At 48.2% G+C, this 17,321-nt stretch overlaps 1 protein-coding gene across 12 annotated transcripts in view; it reads left to right on the forward strand.

Moving 5' to 3' along the window:
• The first annotated feature begins 969 nt into the window (after positions 1 to 969).
• The window catches only part of PDGFA (platelet derived growth factor subunit A), a 37,048-nt gene continuing 20,696 nt past the window's right edge, over positions 970 to 17,321 (forward strand). For 8 of the 12 annotated variants that reach the window (XR_012777685.1, XR_012777686.1, XR_012777683.1 and 5 more), the window contains exons 1-4: positions 970 to 1,932; positions 3,119 to 3,215; positions 10,632 to 10,736; positions 12,898 to 13,085. Coding sequence is in view for 5 of the 12 variants with exons in the window: in XM_075515710.1 (XP_075371825.1) it covers positions 1,870 to 1,932; positions 3,119 to 3,215; positions 10,632 to 10,736; positions 12,898 to 13,085 (453 nt within the window). In the remaining 7 variants the exon portion in view is untranslated. The remainder of the gene's footprint in view (positions 1,933 to 3,118; positions 3,216 to 10,631; positions 10,737 to 12,897; positions 13,086 to 17,321) is intronic. The other 4 variants (XR_012777687.1, XM_075515712.1, XR_012777688.1 and 1 more) reach the window with 2 other exon arrangements.

Raw genomic sequence — 17,321 nt, forward strand, 5'->3', positions numbered from 1 at the left:
GCAGTTAATCCACTTAAATGCTATTGGATTTTCAGATGAGCTGAATTCTTTGCATCTGCTATTAAGACGCTTTGTTTAGATGAGAAAGGGCTGTTATTTAAATCACAATGAGTTCAGGGAGGTGTCAGGGTGCAGCAGGCACCTTGTGCCGATCCGCGCCGGGGAAAAGGGGGCATTTTCTCTCCGGGGCGGCGGGGAGGGAGCCGGCGAAAGGACGGCGAGCTGCCGCTGCCACCGCCCGGCTCCGGCTCCGGCGCTCGGCGGGCTGGCGGCGGGGCGGGGGCCGGGGCCGGCTGCGGCGGAGCCCCGGGGCGCCGCGTCTCCGCGGCCGCGGCGGGGAGCCCCGCGCCCGCGGATGCCGCAGCCAGGTGCCGCAGGGCGGAGGGCGCCCGCTGCCCCCGCCCGCACCGCCAGCCCCAGCTGCCTGCGATTTATTTGGGGGTATTTCGCAAGGGGGCTTTTCTCCTCTGCAGTGAGGGCTGCGCTGCCACAGCGGCGAAGAAGCTACGTTACCCACCCCCCCAACACAACCCTGCCCCTCCCCTTCTGCAAAAGGCGAGCCCCCCCGCGAAATAAAGAATAGCAGCGATACCCCCCCAGCCCCTCCGCGGCGATGGCGAGCCCTCCCGCCTTATATAAAAGGCAGGGGCACAAGGTGGATCCCGTAAGGTTACGCGGCGGCTGCTGCGCAGCAGCTCCCAGCCCTCCCCGCCCCAGTGCCGCAGAGGGCCGGGGTGGCGGCGGGCTGCCCCGCTCCCCTCCCCGGCCCCCCCTGCCCTCCTCCGGCTCCTTTTTTTTTTTTTTTTTTTTTTCCTCCTTACATGTGGGCAGAGCTCCTCTCGCCCTGCGAGCAGGGGCTGCAGCTGGCAGCAGCCCCCACTACTTGTTTGTGGGTTTGGTGCCGGGAGTACCGGGAGGAGGGACGGGGGAGGCGCATGGCAGGGAGGGGAGCGGTATATGCTGCTCCTCGCCGGAGCCACGCTCCAGACAGGCCACCGCTTCGGAGCGAGCCCGGGAATCCTCCCTCCGCCAGGAGTTGCAGTTCGTCTCCGATCCCCTTGGGATTTAAACCTTCTTGCGTATATATATATATATATATATTATTTTTTTTTCCTTCCTCCTCCTCCTCCTCTCTTTTTCTCCCGTGCAAAGTGGAGAAGGAACTGCACCAAGGCAGCCCGCGAGATCTTGCAATATTGCTCCGATTTATCACTGCTATTATTCGTAATTAATTATTATTTTTAACCTCACCCCAGCCGGGGAGGGAAGCGGGACCATTCCCAGCAAGAGAAACATTTCGATCCGTATCAATAAAAATCTTTTTTAATTTTTTTTTTTCCCTTCCGAGAAAGGGGGAGAGGGTGGAGGGCGAGCATAGCGGGGTGGGGGAGAAGCCGGCAAATAGAGAGATCCCTCGGTCCCGGCGCGGAGCGGGAGGCCGCGGCGGCGGGGGGAGGCGGGCCCCAGCGCCGCCCGCCGCGAGGGGGGCCAGCCGCCCCAGACAGGTGATGGGCGTTTCGGCTGCGCTCCGGATCGACTCCTTGGGTTTCACTTTGGTCTGATCTAAGCAAATATGCAGAAGTACCGGCTGGTCTAGTCCTAAGAGCCAAGAGGAGCGAGCGAGAGCAGCAGAAAGGAGAGCAGCCACGCTCCCGTAGCGAGGGGAACATACAAACAGCGGCAGCGCCGTAATCAACCCACCGCCGCCCCGAGGCAGCCCCGACCCGCCCTGGATGCGGAGGACCCCCGAGCCACCCCGCTGCCTTTCCCCTGAGGGATGGTACTGAATTTCTGCGCGGCAGGAGCCGGCCTGCAGCTCCTCTCCATCAGCGTTGCCTTCCCTCCGTGTCTAAAGTGCACTAGACCGCGATGAGGACCTGGGCTTGCGTGTTGCTGATAGGTTTTGGCTACCTGTCCTTTACCTTCTCCGAGGTAGGTGAGAGCGGCTTCCTGCGTTCTCGGTCCCCGGGGGACGCCGCAGCCGGGGGTCGGGGCGAGCCGGCGGCGGAGGGCACGGGGGAGCGGGGCTGCCCACCTGGGCTCCGCGGGCATCTCCGCGCCCCGGCCTCGCCGGGAGCGCTCGCCCTGCCCCGGCCCCTGCGCGGCCCAGGCAGAAAGCGAGTTGCCATTTCGTGCGTGCCCGAGGCGAAGGGGGATGACCGTGCATTCCGCTCCGCGGCCGCTGGCTGCCCTTAAAAATTGTATATATATACTATATCTATATTCACGCCCCGCGGGTGCAAACGCGCTGCGGCTATTTGCAAGCAGAGCGGTGCGCGGAGCCGCCTGGCAGCGGCCGCCCCCGCGGCGCACGGCGCTGCACGCAGCCGGCCGCGAGCACCCTTGGTGCCGCGGGCAGAAGTTGGTGGAATACCCCCCCAAAACGCCCCTCCCCGGTTTTTGAAGCTCAGCCGGCTCAGAGCGGGCGAGGGTCGGGCTCCAGCCCGCCCGCACACGGCTGCTGGGGGGGGCGGAGTGGGGCGCGGAGCCGCGTCTTGGGGTTGCTACAGGTGGCCCTGGTCGCGGCGAGCGCGGTGCTCGGCGCTGCGCGGCGGCTCTTAACTTTTCCCGGGACCGTGTCTGCTTGGCACTGGGAGCCGCGACGTGGGCGCTGGTAGGATGGCGGTGGGCCCGGGGGACGCGGTCCTCCGCCTCCCCGGGTCGGGGGAGCCCGCGCCCGCGCTGGACTTCACGCCCGATTGGGCAAACTTCATCAGCCGGCTGCCGCGGGGTGGGTTTCCAGCCGTCGAGCGGGGCTCGGGGCTCGGAGGCGCAGCTCTGCCGGGCACACGCTCCGCCAGGCCGGAGCCGTGCGGCGCAGCCCGCCCGGGCGAGCCGTGGCGCAGTTCCGCTGGCGGCGGGCGGCGCGCAGCCCCCGCGGGCGCGCAGGCGGGGGCGGCGGGGCGCGCTCCAGCGCCCAGTGGAGCGGGGGGTGGTGGTGGTGTGGGGGGGTGGATTTTCCCCCCGCTTCGTCCAAACACGTCCAGCAAGCACCCTGCACCCCCCATAAAACCCCAACCCCCCCCATCCCCGAAGCGGTAAATCCCCGTTGCTGCGAGGGCGTGGGGGAGTGCTGCGCGGGGCTGCGCGGTGACCCGCGGTGTGTGTGTCTTTGAAGGAGGCCGAGATCCCGCAGGAGCTCATCGAGCGGCTGGCGCACAGCGAGATCCACAGCATCCGCGACTTGCAGCGCCTCCTGGAGATTGACTCCGTAGGTAAATTAGTCCCGTCCTCCTTCCTTCCGCGCCGTCGGCCGCCGCCGCCCCGGGGGGGAGGCACCGCGGGCGGCCGCGGCGTAGCGCCCCGCACGCCTCTCGCCGCTCCGGCGGCGCGGCCCGGGCTGCCTCGCCTCGGGGACGAGACCCGTGCAGGGACCCAGCCTCAAGAGCCAGGCTGCCCTGGGCGGGGGAGCTTTATTTCAAAGGGAGGCGGCTGCCGGGGAGGCCGATCGGGAATTAAAACTTCGGGGGGTTCAGGGTGGGGAGGGACGTAGTGACCCTCTGTGTTTTCAGCCCTCTCCGTCTCTCAGCGGAGAAGAATTTCCATAAGGTTTGTTGTCGGTCTTGCATTGCTCTGTTATCTTTAAACTACTGTCCTAGAGGTATTTAAAATATTTGAAACAATATTTATGAATGAAGTAATGTCTCTTCAAGTGCTGGGCTTTATTAAAAGGAAAATAAACCGTCCGCGCTGATTTTAAACAGGAACCTGCATATGAAGCTTACCCTTAAAAATACACTTTTTTCCAAAAGAAAATAGTGCAGGGTTATTTTCTGCATCATTAGGCATGCAAATGGGTGTAGTGAGAACGTGCAGTTCAAACAGATCGTTGCAGCAGTAAATCAGATCTAGAAGCACTGTATTACTGGGTTTCTTATCATTTGGTTTCACTTGATGCACTTTGTTCCTGGTGATTTCTTGCCTTAGTTGAGAGAGAATAAACCCGGCACCTTTGATGTGCCCAAGGGAAACCTGCATCTCTCTGAAGAGCAAACATGGAGAAAAATGAATGAGTTCTTGCTTGCATTGGTACCGGGCCATCTCCTTTTAAACCATATGCTGTGTATTTTTGTAAAGTCTGTGCCAGGTTCAATCACCTTCATTCAGTGTTGCAGGATCCTTCTAGAGTTTAACTCACTGCTTTTTGTGTAGTGCTGTATTAATGAGCAGGAATGCACTAGGAACGTATTTTACAGACATAGCTTTCAATTTTCATGTGATTAGGGAGCAAACGGTTTCCCATTACACTGAAAATGGGAATATTTCTCCCTTGCACAATACTTCACCATAGAGGCCAATTACTAATTACCAGATTTGTTGGCATCAGTTTAATATTTTTGGAGAGCAGTGCTTCATCATTATTGCTTATCACTGCAATTAAAGAAGCTTTCACAACAGGGAAGGGGTATGCAATCCATATTTCCCCACTGAAGACTGTTTTGGACCAGACAAGTGCACTACTGCTAAAATCTTTTTCCCAGTGAACTCAGTGGAAGGCTTGGCTGCTGTTGCAGAAGGGCTGGATGTGAGTGCTAGCATTTTAAAATACCGCATGCTTCTTCTGCGTTTGAGTCAGTATTCTGTAGCTACCAGAATACGTTATTTTTTCAAATACCCCAGTGTAACAAGCCCATGCTTCATTTTTAAATACCACTTATAAGGAGAGCAAAAGTTCACATGGCTCCATTGCAAGAGAATCAAGCAGAGAAGTAGAGCAACGGCGGGAGCTGAATAAATTAGTAGATGTAGCAGAGGAGAGAAATTTATTTCAGAAAATAATTATTTAACTCGTGGCAAATATTAACCAGAGTATGCATGACCAAAAATTGAAGAGGTCAGCCACAAGTTTACCATTTCATTTTGCTGTTTTCGTGCAATTTGTCAGTTCAGAAACCATTAGAGAAACAAGACACATAAATATTTTACTATTTCAACATGAAACAGTGATGCCTTAAGACATGAACTCAATATTAAAAAATAAAAACAAAACATTCAGCCTTTCACCCTGTTCTTGCTTGTGTGCTCCTTTTCTGAGCTACGCAGGCAGGACTGGATCTTCGTAGAGAGTAACCGGTCTCTCCTACCCGCGTTTACGTTTTCTGGGCACAGTCCTGCAGTCTTTACTGTCATGAGTAATTCTTATTAAGCGTTTATCAGAGTGACTAATCGAACATTGAAATTGCCATGTTTTCTTCAGTAAACAGGATCGGGCCTGTTTACTATATTTAGTATTAGCTTGGATTAGCAAATTGAATGTTTTCTGGTTGTCACTGGTAAGATGATATTTCTGAAATGTATTTCCTTAGGGCTGTAGTTGCATTTAGGGAAGGGCTAGTTCAGTTGAGGGCTTGTACAGTAGAGACATTTCTATTTTATAGCAGATACTGATTTAAACTGAGGCTCAGAATGAAAACACTCCAGTGATTATTTTCTCCCTCATTTTAGTGCATGGTATTGCCAGTCCTTCTGCATGTGAGTAGCCCTGTTTAAACTCAGTGGGTGGACTCGAGAATTAAGAATGATCTTGTAGGGGAAGAGTTTGCAGGATCAGGCATGCATGCAGAAAATGTCTGATATTCCTGAGTAACAAGGCAGAATCTGTGGAAAATGAAGGAAGAACAGTCATTTTCTCTCCTGCAATGCAAAGCATATATTTTTAATTGGAAAAGTAAGTTTTGTAAGTCAGAGTGGGCAGGTTTTTCTTCTATTCTGACAGATTTGGTCTCTATATTGTAGCGCAGAGATGACTGATAACCCCCTTCATAAAATTAGAAACCACACCCCCAGACCATCTGGCATATTACTTAAAGAAAAACACTACCCAACATGGAGCTTATCATTGTATTCAAAAAAGAAAATCCAGGCCAATTTGTCAGAGCCCAGTGCTGCATGTCCGATTGAAAGAGAAATCCCTGTAAAGGCAACACGAAAATTCTCTGTTTATATCAGAAAACAGGGTCTTATGTTAATTTGCTGTGATTGGGATCCACAGTCAGCGACGGAGTTTCATTGGCGTGATGGAGAGCAGAGTCTGACCTTATTTAAAACAGAAAGCATGCATGATCCCAGGAAGTAGGCAGCTGTAGCGTGCAGAGTACAGTTTTACTACTAACAGACTAAATCACCGAAACGGGGGCATTTCCTATATTCTGCCTGTGAAATTCTCTTTGGTTTAGCAGCGTGGTTTTTCTCCTCGCGCTTCACCTCTCCCATCTGTCCTGTGGGAGGTAGAGTTCATTTCATCACCTATTATGTTTGCCTCCCGCTGGGAACAGATTTTCCCCCAGTCATCTCCCTGCGTGGGGAAACACAGGGCTGAGTGTGCTTCTTTGCATGGTTTAAGGGCATCAACCACAGGGTCACCTTAGGCCATGTGAATTTAACGGCCTGTGATTAAGAACTAGCAGAGCAGCTTTTGTTAAGTGGAGAAACTTTCTAAATTATCAGTATGCTTTCATGGAAAAGTGTTAAGATTGCTGCAGAGCTCAATCTGTTGGAAAATCTTCTGTTGACTTTGTGGCTTTTGGCGTGGCACTCAAATTAAGGATGTTACAATGCAATGTGTTAGCTTTCCTTGCACCTCTTAAACATTATTGAGAGGCGGGCATCTGCCATGTGTGTCCTGTGTTTTCCCTGAGACAGATAGAGGCAATACGCCTCCTCCTTTACAGCTGGTTGATCACATCTAGGTAAAGGGGAAAAAACCTAAACAAAACAGGATCTTGCAGGCTGCTACTTATATTTCCTTTAATAGATCAAAGTTGAAAACTTAATGACATCTATCTCTGCAGTTGGATGTCAGAAGGGCATACTTTGCATCAGCCAGAAAGAAGATCAAACAAACAGATTGCCATTGCCTTGGGCTTTCTGGCTCTAGGACCGATTTGTGAGACAGACCATTTCAGTTTGTTGTACCTTACATAGAATTCCTGAAAAAAGAGATTATGAGAATTTCCTAAGCTGCTGCTATTGGTACTAGAAGTCTTGGACCTCTACTTTTTGGATGCACATCGAAGTGACACCTAGAAGGGTTTGTGTTAAGACTGCGTATATTGGACATTGTACCTCACATAAATTGTTTGGGAAGGAGATGGCAATGCAAAAGTATAAATTGATAAGTATAAAATAACAGTAGTTTTAGGATACTTTCCACATGCTTATTTAGGGAGAAGAGTAATCACATATTGGCAGAATGTCACAGGAACTCTGTGATTTATACTCCGTGACCCAGTGGAAGAATGCCAGTTTGACAAAAAAAGAACAATTTCAGCTACACTAATGGATTGACCAAGGCTAATTGCAAGAGTTTTTCTACTCATCATTGATATGTTGTCAGTACATAAAAGATTACAGAGAAATTTCTTGATCGGCTGCCATGAAAACATTTTTTTATTATTAAAACGTTAAAAGAGAGCTGCATTAATCTGGCTCCATGCAGCATCCTCCATCTTCGCTTAGTGACAAGCAGCGTTCAATTTCTAAACTAAGAACCACCCGTTTCTAGGCTTTCTGCTCTAAGCCTCGTTTTGTGAGGCGCTAAGCACCCATAAACTCCCATTTCCTTTGCTAAGAGCTGAAACACCTTATCCTGCAACTTCATGCTCCTAAGTCAGTACACTGCGGGGGAAAATTGATGCAAATTCTGACAGGATTCGTTTGGGAATCCTTTTGCTGGATTGTAAATTACGTATCAGGCTTCTTCAAAGTCAAACTGGAGAGTGCTATTTGTAATTACCGTAGCATCGTTGTTTTAATGAAATAAAAGAAAGTCTTCTGGCCACGTATCCAGAGTCAAGTGTGGGTTTCAAAGCTGACTTTCTGATTTTTCAGTCCTGCTCGGGCAGGACTCCTGTTGATTTAAAGATTGCTTGAAGTGCAGTGATTTTCCCACTGACTTCACTGGGAAATGGAACTCCTTCCAAATGCCTGTGGTGATCAGGGGGACACCAAGTGCCTTTAGCATCATAGTGTCTTCTGGCATCAGCCATGTGCTCCATAATTCTGTTTATTAAAAAAAAAACCAACATTGATGCTGTGTTGATAGAAATAATACAATTTGTGTTGCATAATGCATTGAGGTTTGACTGGAACTTGTTTTGCAGTCTGCTGTGCTAGCTGTGTAGATCTCTTTTTAACCCCCACAGTGAGACATGAACTTATGAAATGATATACATGCCTAAGATATGTAGCGAGACAGTGAGATACAGTATGAGCCAGAGGCCTTCTTCACCTTAGAAATTGTCTTATAAGCAACACATGCTCCTCGACATGTCATTTTGCTTTATAAACATGATGATAGAATATGGCTAATTGAAGCTGAGTTGAGCAGTTATATATAAGCACATGGCTTAACATATTGGTTAGCTGATCATACTATTCCTTTAGTCTTACCAGTTTCTTTAAACAAGACAGCAAGAAATCAGTCATGTTAGAAGGGAGCTATGCCAGCGTGTTGAATGTGGGATTAGGACCTGTGGCTCAGGCCTGCCGTACAGCTGGCATCATCGACGGTTTCTCTTTTCAGCAAGATGTCTGTGCCCACCAAGCAGTTCGGATTAGAGGCATTAGTTTGTGTTTAATCTTTTTTAAACACTGTTTGCATGTGGGCAGAGATGCTTCTTGCTCTGAGCCTAGCTTGGATCTTACACTGAGCAGAATTCATGCTGCTTTCTTTTGAGTATCACTTCGTTGCCTCAAATTGAGGGAGAGGTTGTGACAACTCGAAGCTGCCAAAAAGGGGGTCAGTATTAAGGTGTTGGGTGGCTGAGCGTTAGGAAGCGGAAGAGGGTTGGAGGAACGTCAGAACGGATCCTCATTTTGCATTACACCATTTGGGGTCAGGTGGATGGCCTGGTGCCATTGGAATGGGATGCAGGAGACCTGGCTCTGCTCCCCAGCTCGGTCGCGAACTTCCTGTGGGGTCTCAGGCAAACCATTTTATGTACCCCACTGATGAGTTTTCTGGAGTATGTGGTATAATAAAAGCATAAATAAAATCTATTAGTCATTGCTGTGTTACATTACAGGACTGGGACTGCAAATAAGGCCCATTAGCAGCTAATGAGGTTCCAAAATTTCCCATCAAAACCAATGGGAAACAAGCACTCTACATAGGAAGTAGGAGCCAACTTATTTGGGTAAATTGAGAGTCTGGATTTCACACTGACTTATTTCAGACAAGGATCTGTTCAGCTGATTAGGAAAATAGACAGGACCAGCGGGTGATCCTGGCACTACCTCTTGGATCTCCCATTTCATCTTCTCTTAGCTACCTACAATGGTACTTTCCGAGGAGTGAAGAGAGACCTTGGGGCACAGAGCTCTTTCTAAGGTGCTGAAGATACCACTGGCTTCATGTCTTACCAGCCTCTGCAGGTGATTTCACCAGCTGCATGCACTTTAGGGCAGGGTTTCCTGGAGGGAGGAGAAAAGGAGTTGGTTTGTTTGTAGAGCAGACCTGTATGATGTGCATTAGTAATAAAGCTAAGAACAAAACAAGTTCCAGAGTCACCGTCAACTGTGGATGCAAAACGAACTGGAAGCAGGGAGTGCGACAGTGCAGAAGGCAGAGGAGTGTAGGACGTTGGTGGCATGTAGAGAGGGTAATTGGGTACTGTGTAATAACCATTTACGCTTTTTAGTGTACATCACAGTTTTCTTTGGAGCCAGCAGTGAAACCTTGAAACTCTCCAGTGATGTTACAGAGGGCACTCCAAGCAGCAGAGTGCTAAAAATCTTAGTTTAGTGTACTGGAATCCATATGCAGTCCTCAGTTTGCTTACATCTTCCTGATCCCCTGTTTGCAGATTGTGCTTGTCGTTTTCGGAACCCCACTGCATGGGACACGACCTGGACTGCTTCACTTAACAAAACCAAATAGTTGGAGCAGTTATTTTGTTGTTTTTTATGATAAATGAAATGCCAAGTTTTCCATCTTTGCTTTTTCTCATGGCCCTTTAACCCATGTGGTAGGCTTATTTAGGGAACAAGACAAGCCTGGATGCAGTCCCAGAGTTTGCAGTAGCTTCAGATGCCCCTCCAAAGGTTAGGATACTTCACAGGGGATTTGTTCTGCAACAGAGAGGCTAAAAGGAAATCCATGCTAGTTACTCTTTGCTTTTGATTCTGTCCTAGTACTGCCCTGAAAACCAAGCAAGAGAAAATTTACAGAGGCAGCATTGTTGCTGTTGGGTGTGTAATACCATATTTTCTACTGTAGCCTCATGCCAGAACTTCAAAAAACTTCTTGTAAGAAACATTTCATAGAAATATTATTGTTCTTATTTCTACACCTTTCCAGTAAGAGAAGCTTTATTATGCCGTTCACTTAAAAATGCAACTGTTTTACTTTAGATATGGTTTTGTGTCGCAGAGTGTGCACTGTTTCTGGGGGCTTTCAGTAAGATGGATACTAGAATTAAATTGTGCATGCTTATACATGACATTTAACGTCTGTGTCTTCCCTGCCTTATGCCCTTGCAATTGCATTGACAGGAGTTACATTAGACTAATGACAGCAGGATTTGGTCTTGTGCATACGTACAGCACAGATTTATATGTATGGAACAGCACTATAGTGACAATGATGCGAATAACGTAGCTGAGGTTTAATATTTTGTTTCCTGTTTTAGGATATGATGATGTTTCAGAAACAAACTTGAGATCTTATAGTGTTCATTCTGCTAAACATGTGCAAGAGAATCGTCCTGTGCCCATTCGCAGAAAAAGAAGCATTGGTAAGAAACAAGCTATTTGTACTTAGGGAGTAAAAACAGAGGGGGTGCTTTTGGTCAGCCAAGCAGGACATTTCACTGGAAAAATGTGACACGCACAAAGGAGAAAGGCCATTTCTAGTTTCTGCCTTTCTTTTTGCACAAAACGAGCCGTTGCCTGAGAAGCTGTCTTCTGGAGGATGTCCATAGGAGACAGACAAGCACAAATTCTTTACATTCACTTTCTTGTTGCAGCATGTTAGAAAGCTAGACCTTGGTTAGAAAATGCTGTGATATTCAATGTATAATTCATAGTGTGGGGAACAACTACAGCAGTGTGCTTTAAAAAACATCAACAGTTGGTAGAGTTTTCAGTACAGAAGCTCCACAAAAGGAAACAGCTTGACTCTTTATTCAAAAGAAAAAAACAGTTTATCCAAAAAATTAAAAGCCATTGACTGAAACGCTGGGGCATTAATTTCCATCATTGCGTAGGGCACCAGGCATGTTTACAGGGGACTTTTTTCTTATTAAGCAATAATGATGGTGATCCAACAAAGCCCAAATATAAATTTAAAGAGATGTTAATGAATTTTAGAATAGGATTTGTGTGCAGTGCTTGTTCATCTGATTAGATCTGAGTGTTTTACCATACCATTTGACGATTAAAAAGATCCATGATCTTATCTATTGTAGGTAATCGAGAGTCAATATATTTGTATTTTAAGCTACGGTGGTACGCAGTAGATAGCACAGCATGCTGTCAGCATGGATTTGCAGTGTGAATTGGCAAGCGTGCTCGTCACATTGAATGCCTCTAGAGAACAGCGGTTCTGAAACAGTCTGCTACACTTGGCACCTTACTCTGCAAGGTGTTGAATGCCTCCCCATAAAAGTCAGTGGGAACTGGATATGCTCAATAACTTGTAGGAGTTGCCAGCTATCTTGCAGTATTGGATCCGTTAATTTTCTTGAGTTCATGGCATTGGGGATTGAGAAGAAGAATTTTCACTCTATGTAGCTGACTGAAATGCATCTCTTTCAAAAGTAAGCCTAGATTTTCATGTTACAGGCACAGGCCAGGCCTGAACTTCTTGTACTTCAGAAGTAACTGAAGAAGTGCAGGCAGTATTCCAGTTCCCTGACACATCTAACCCAAAGCTATCACTGCTTCCACTGTAAGGCAAAAAAATCCAAGCTGCCTTCTGAGAACCTATCATCAAACAAGTTGTCCCTGCAATTGCTATTATTTTCTGGACTGTTTTGAATTGTCAGCTTGACTTCTTAGGCAGTTCCTAGGTTGAGAACGATACGTGGTTTGGATTTTTCATGGCAGCATCATGCAGCAGCACAGAGCTACTCATTCTGATCCTCATGTGGCTGAAACGGTTGTCTACAAGCTCACCTTACCTGAGCCCAGCAGGATATTGGTTTAGCTGAAAATTGCACTGCAGGTTCTTCGATCATGCTACTCTTGTGGTTTTGCCTCATTCAAAAAATAACAAGTTAAATAAAATCCAGCATGTACAAAGCTTTGATAACTCCATTAAAAAAAAATGGCAGTTGCCCTTTGGCATGGCAGATGGACCAGACCCCCTGATGAGGGGATGTTAAGGTTTTGGAAGTGGAAACCCAAGATTCAGAAGTTTCAAGCTGGCATAGGTTGTTTCCCAGCTTAGCAAATTTGGGTGCGATATAAATATTCTCAGTGCAACTTCTGTGGTGGTATTTGCCAGGTATTGCATGTTTGTGTGATAATATCTGTGTGGAACGATGGCCCCAATATTGTAAAATAACAGCTGCTGTTACGCAGTGGCTATGAGGCTGTATTAGAGGATCATCTAATCTGGAGAAGCCCCTGGCTTGCTGTCACTTCTAAAGAGCCAGGATTGTCTTATCTAATGGTATGCACTCTGAGCTATGTTGGGAGCCAGGCCATTGTAAACCCTCATTTTAGGGCTGGGCTTTTGGGAGTGAGTCAAGTTTCTCTCTAGGCTAGCACACACAGTTTAGTGGTAGGCAAACAGCAGTCAGCACCGACTTGTCAGTAAGCAATGGGAACTGAGAGCATCATCTCAACCCGCCAGCTAAGCGTGCCACTCATAAATCGATGGTGTAAACTATCTGGGTGCTCTGAGGTGAGAGCAGCTGCTCACCTGGAAGTGTGAATTTCTTGTGTTCGCAGAGGAAGCCATCCCGGCTGTCTGCAAAACACGGACGGTTATATATGAGATACCTCGGAGTCAGATTGATCCCACCTCTGCCAACTTCCTGATATGGCCACCCTGCGTGGAGGTGAAACGTTGCACTGGCTGTTGCAACACCAGCAGCGTGAAATGCCAGCCATCGCGGATACATCACAGAAGTGTCAAGGTGAGCAAATCGTGGCTGCAGAGCTCTAAGAGGGTCCTCTTAAGTCTAAAAACTCCGGGTATTCTTGTGGCTGTTCTGTATGACCTGGATCTTTATTAGCCATCCTCATAGCCGGAGGATCAGATACAATGCTCCTCTCCATTGTGAGTGAGCAGATGGCCTTTTCAAGTTACATGATCATTGGAAAATCTTGGGTTTGGATTTGATTTTCACAGGATTCCCTTTAGGTTTTTCTTTTGTAATGAAAATAAGGTTGATTGTGTCTTTCCCATGATCTCGCACAGTACAAATCTTAAAGTTGAGAAGATAAAATGACTCAAGGGGCATTGGACTTAAAAAAATAAATAAATCACAGTATGGAATGCTGTTTTCTTAATTAAATATTATGCAGCCTAAATTGGGCTTTTATATTTGACAACATAACACTTTTGATCTGAAAAAATGTGTTTCAAATTATCTTACCCCAGGGATAGAAGACTCAACGGCTTCATGCTGTATTTACTCATTAGACAAAATCCCTGTTGCAATTTTCCAGTAAATACTACGTGAAATATTTCTTATGTTCATTTGGCTTCACCGTGTTCTAGTTTTTATCAGTATTTAAACGAGTAACGTTGATTTACATCTGCATGTAGGAGATTAGACTTACACTTAGCATTTATATTGTTAAGACTCTGAGTTTTTGTTGCACCGAGTATTTTAAGAGCAGAATTTAAAAAAAACCCAACACATTCTTGAACATAAAATTGACCAGCACAACATGCTGATCACTGTACTCGCAATGGATTTCTTACTGAGAAAGGTACTGTTAACCCACGTAGCGCTGTACGTCCTAAACACAAAATATGGCATCTAAGCCCGTTCATTGTTTTTCATACACACAGGCACGCATCTGAGCAGGATTTCTTTTTCTTTTCCGTTTCTGAACATCTGAAAAATGTTTTCACACCCAATAAGCTGGAGAAACATCTGAACAGATTTCCTCAGTCTTTCAGAAAATAATTGTACTTTACACTTGCTTGCCGCCCTTCCTTTGGGGGATACACTTTGCAGAAACAATTAAAAATGAGGAAAAAATTGGGATAAATAATTATTTGAGGGCTGAGAACAAACTGGGGAAGCTGAAGCACTACAATTCTAAGCCATTTGGAGTTGGAGCTAAACAGTGAAGTGCCTCAGGGTTGTTATATCTAGTGCTGTTGCCTTTGGGTTTGATACAACTTCCAGTTAATTTTGTGTAGCAACTAATATGTGCAAAGCAGCTGGAGACGCCCAGCAAAGAGTTGAGCTGCGTGTTGTGAACTTGCTGTTGGTACTTGTGTGTGACATTGCAACCCTGTGCTTGTTTCCTACCCCTGCGTGCAGTGATGGAGAAGATTTACAGGTAGGGAGAAAGAGGTTTGGCTGTCAAAGTCCCCTGCTGCTGGGGACATCGAGGGTTCCCTAGAAGCTGCAAACTCGACTACTGGCAGCAGCTTTGCAGGATGCCATTGCTGGGGCTGCTTCCCCAGCGCACCACCACGTTGAAGAAATCCTAGTTTCTCATTCAGTCCGCTGATACGGTTTTGGTGCTTTTAGATTTGCATTCATTTTAGTAGGGCGCAAGCTAAAAGTAGGCTCAGCTGAGCAGCTGCTTTTGTGGCTGTGTAAATATATTGCCACCAGCCATATCAATATACGTCAGCCGGCTTTGGAGGACTTTTTTTTTCCCAAGCTCCAAGACTGCTCCAAACAGTCATTAAGTAGAAGGGAAAAAAAAGGACAAGAGGTCAAGCAGGAACAGGATGTTCATTGTAAAGGTTGTAGGCTGACCCCACTGTCACACCAGAAGTCTCTGAACAGAATCCATATTTATGCCCTCCAGAGTCAGATCCTCTTGTAGCTTTGATATAATTGATGGGTTTACGAGCCTTTTGCCAATCCTACGTTCAGAGCTGAGTGTCTGCTCATGCCTTTAAGTAGCTGGCCCAGAGTGAGGGTCGCTGGAAAGGTAGGGGGGAGCGGTTTTGGAGAGCCTTCTCAGCTGTTCCTGCAGTGCAGTTGGAAAGCCGTCTTGTGTTTTCCCTGATGTCAGACTGCATAAAAGCCCTCTTTTGATTAAACAGTGAAAAGGCTTTCCCCACTTCCTCTTCATTGACAAGGTAGTGAGATCATAGCTGGCCCATTCACACTAGAAAAATGTTCACCCAGAAAGGTCAGCAAGTGGGTTTGCATCATCCAACAGGCGAAAGCAAAGGGTGTTTTCTTTGTCTTACTGAGGGCCACTGTAGTCAAGGTTAAAAGACAGCCGTGGCAGTGTGGGAGGAGCAGCGGAGGTGCTTGTATTGGGGCATTCCTTTCTAGGGAACATGGTTCAAAGGCTGTAGGGTTTGGGGATGTCCTTACTTTGCCTTCACTGTGCTGTGGTCAGTGAAGTACCATGAATGGGCTTGTGCAATTGGAGCTGTAAGGAGGCTCCAAGCCAGGGGTGTTGGTGGCACAGCTTCCCCGAAATGGGTCCTCTAAGGTTTCCCTTTCATGGGGTGTGTTAGTAAAAAGGTAGGTTTGCCCTGCACCGTAACAGAGTGAGCCCATGAGAACACAGCCTCTTGGTCCTAAGGACATCTCTATTCAGCAAGCTGTACCTGTATAGCACTGCAAAAATCGGACTGAAATAAAGCGGCTGGTTGGGAATTGCTCTTTGATAGGAAGGAAGGAAGGAACTGCATTTCTCTCCTGATAGAGTAATGGTGACACGGGTTGGTGAGTTAGGGATGTTGGTGTCTGTTACAGATATATTTCATCCCCTGTCTGCACAAGCATTTCAGTAACATCTGCAGATTCTGTTGCTTCTGCACAGCGAGATCAAGTATTTACCAAGTACAAGACCATGATTTATTTGGGGGGTTTCTGAACTGAGTCTTCCCAAGAGGTTTCTTGTAATGTTGAGCATGGTGTTCTTCGTGTATTTGGTCACAGCAGCAAAAACCAGTTAATATTATAGAGAAAATCCTGGCCTATACTGCTAATTTTGAATAGCCAAGCTGAGTGTTACGGTTGTTTGCAGCAATGCTCATTTCCAAACTAAGAAACAAAAGCTAAATCTACTTCAGCTTTGCCTTCTGTTTGGCCTTGAGCCATAGCCATACCAGCTTTAGCCATTTCTGAATATTGATGTTGAGCTGATTTGGGGAAATTTAATCTAGTATATTCTTACAGTAAATTAATATGAGGAAAGACGCAGAGAAAAGGAGTTGGAAAGGAAGGAACGCAGGAGCAGCTCCTCAGCTGTCACCTGGGAGTTGTTCAGAGAGGTTTTGAAGACAGATGGAAAAAAATGCAGGAATTCAAACCGAGTTGTTCAGCAGAGCTACCCAGCCCCTGAAGAGGTTAAAAAGGCCTTGCAGAACAAATTGCGTGTGTAGGTAAAGTGGCTGTATGTAATGTTTGCGGGTTTAAGAACATTTTTCTTCAGTGACTGTTTCTATCATTGGGATAAACAGCACTTTGATTTTAGCTGTGGCTGAACTGGAGATTACTGCCGGCACTTGGTGGGACCTGCAGGCGGGACCAGCTGACAGGTATCAAAGGTCAATTTAAGAATGGGAGAAACAAGGGAAAGTCCCGATACAGGTGAAGACGAGACGGAAAGCCAGAGAGAGGTGCCCCCAGAGCGTGAGAGGGACCCTGCCGTCGCAGGTTGCCTGACGGAGGGCAAGGCTTGGCTGCTCCCGCTTGCAGAGAGAGGACGTAGAGACCCCCCATCAGGCATTTCCCTGCCCGGGGGGAGTAGCGGGTTTGTTGCAGCACTCTCCAGTTCTGTCCCCGGACCCTTCCTCCAGCCGTGCCCTCGCTGAGGCACCGCCAAACCGCCCTCCGAGGCAGCTCCCGCCGCCGATTCTCGCTGTGCCCCCGCAGCCCCGCACCGCCCCGACGCCTTCCCAGCGTGCCCCGCGGCCGCCTCAGCTTCCCGCGCCGCGGGGACTGCGTTTCCCAGCGTGCCCCGCTGCCCTGAGAAGGCTTCCCGCCGCCCCGGGGCCTGGCCCGGCCGCAGCCCATCTCCAGCCGGGGCTGTGACAGGGCTTCCCGCCGCCCCGGGGCCTGGCCCCGCCGCAGCCCCTCTCCAGCCGGGGCTGTGACAGGGCTTCCCGCCGCCCCGGGGCCTGGCCCGGCCGCAGCCCCTCTCCAGCCGGGGCTGTGACAGGGCTTCCCGCCGCCCCGGGGCCTGGCCCCGCCGCAGCCCCTCCCCAGCCGGGG

The sequence above is a fragment of the Mycteria americana genome, chromosome 12 (genome assembly GCF_035582795.1).
Source record: "Mycteria americana isolate JAX WOST 10 ecotype Jacksonville Zoo and Gardens chromosome 12, USCA_MyAme_1.0, whole genome shotgun sequence".
NCBI lineage: Eukaryota > Metazoa > Chordata > Aves > Ciconiiformes > Ciconiidae > Mycteria > Mycteria americana.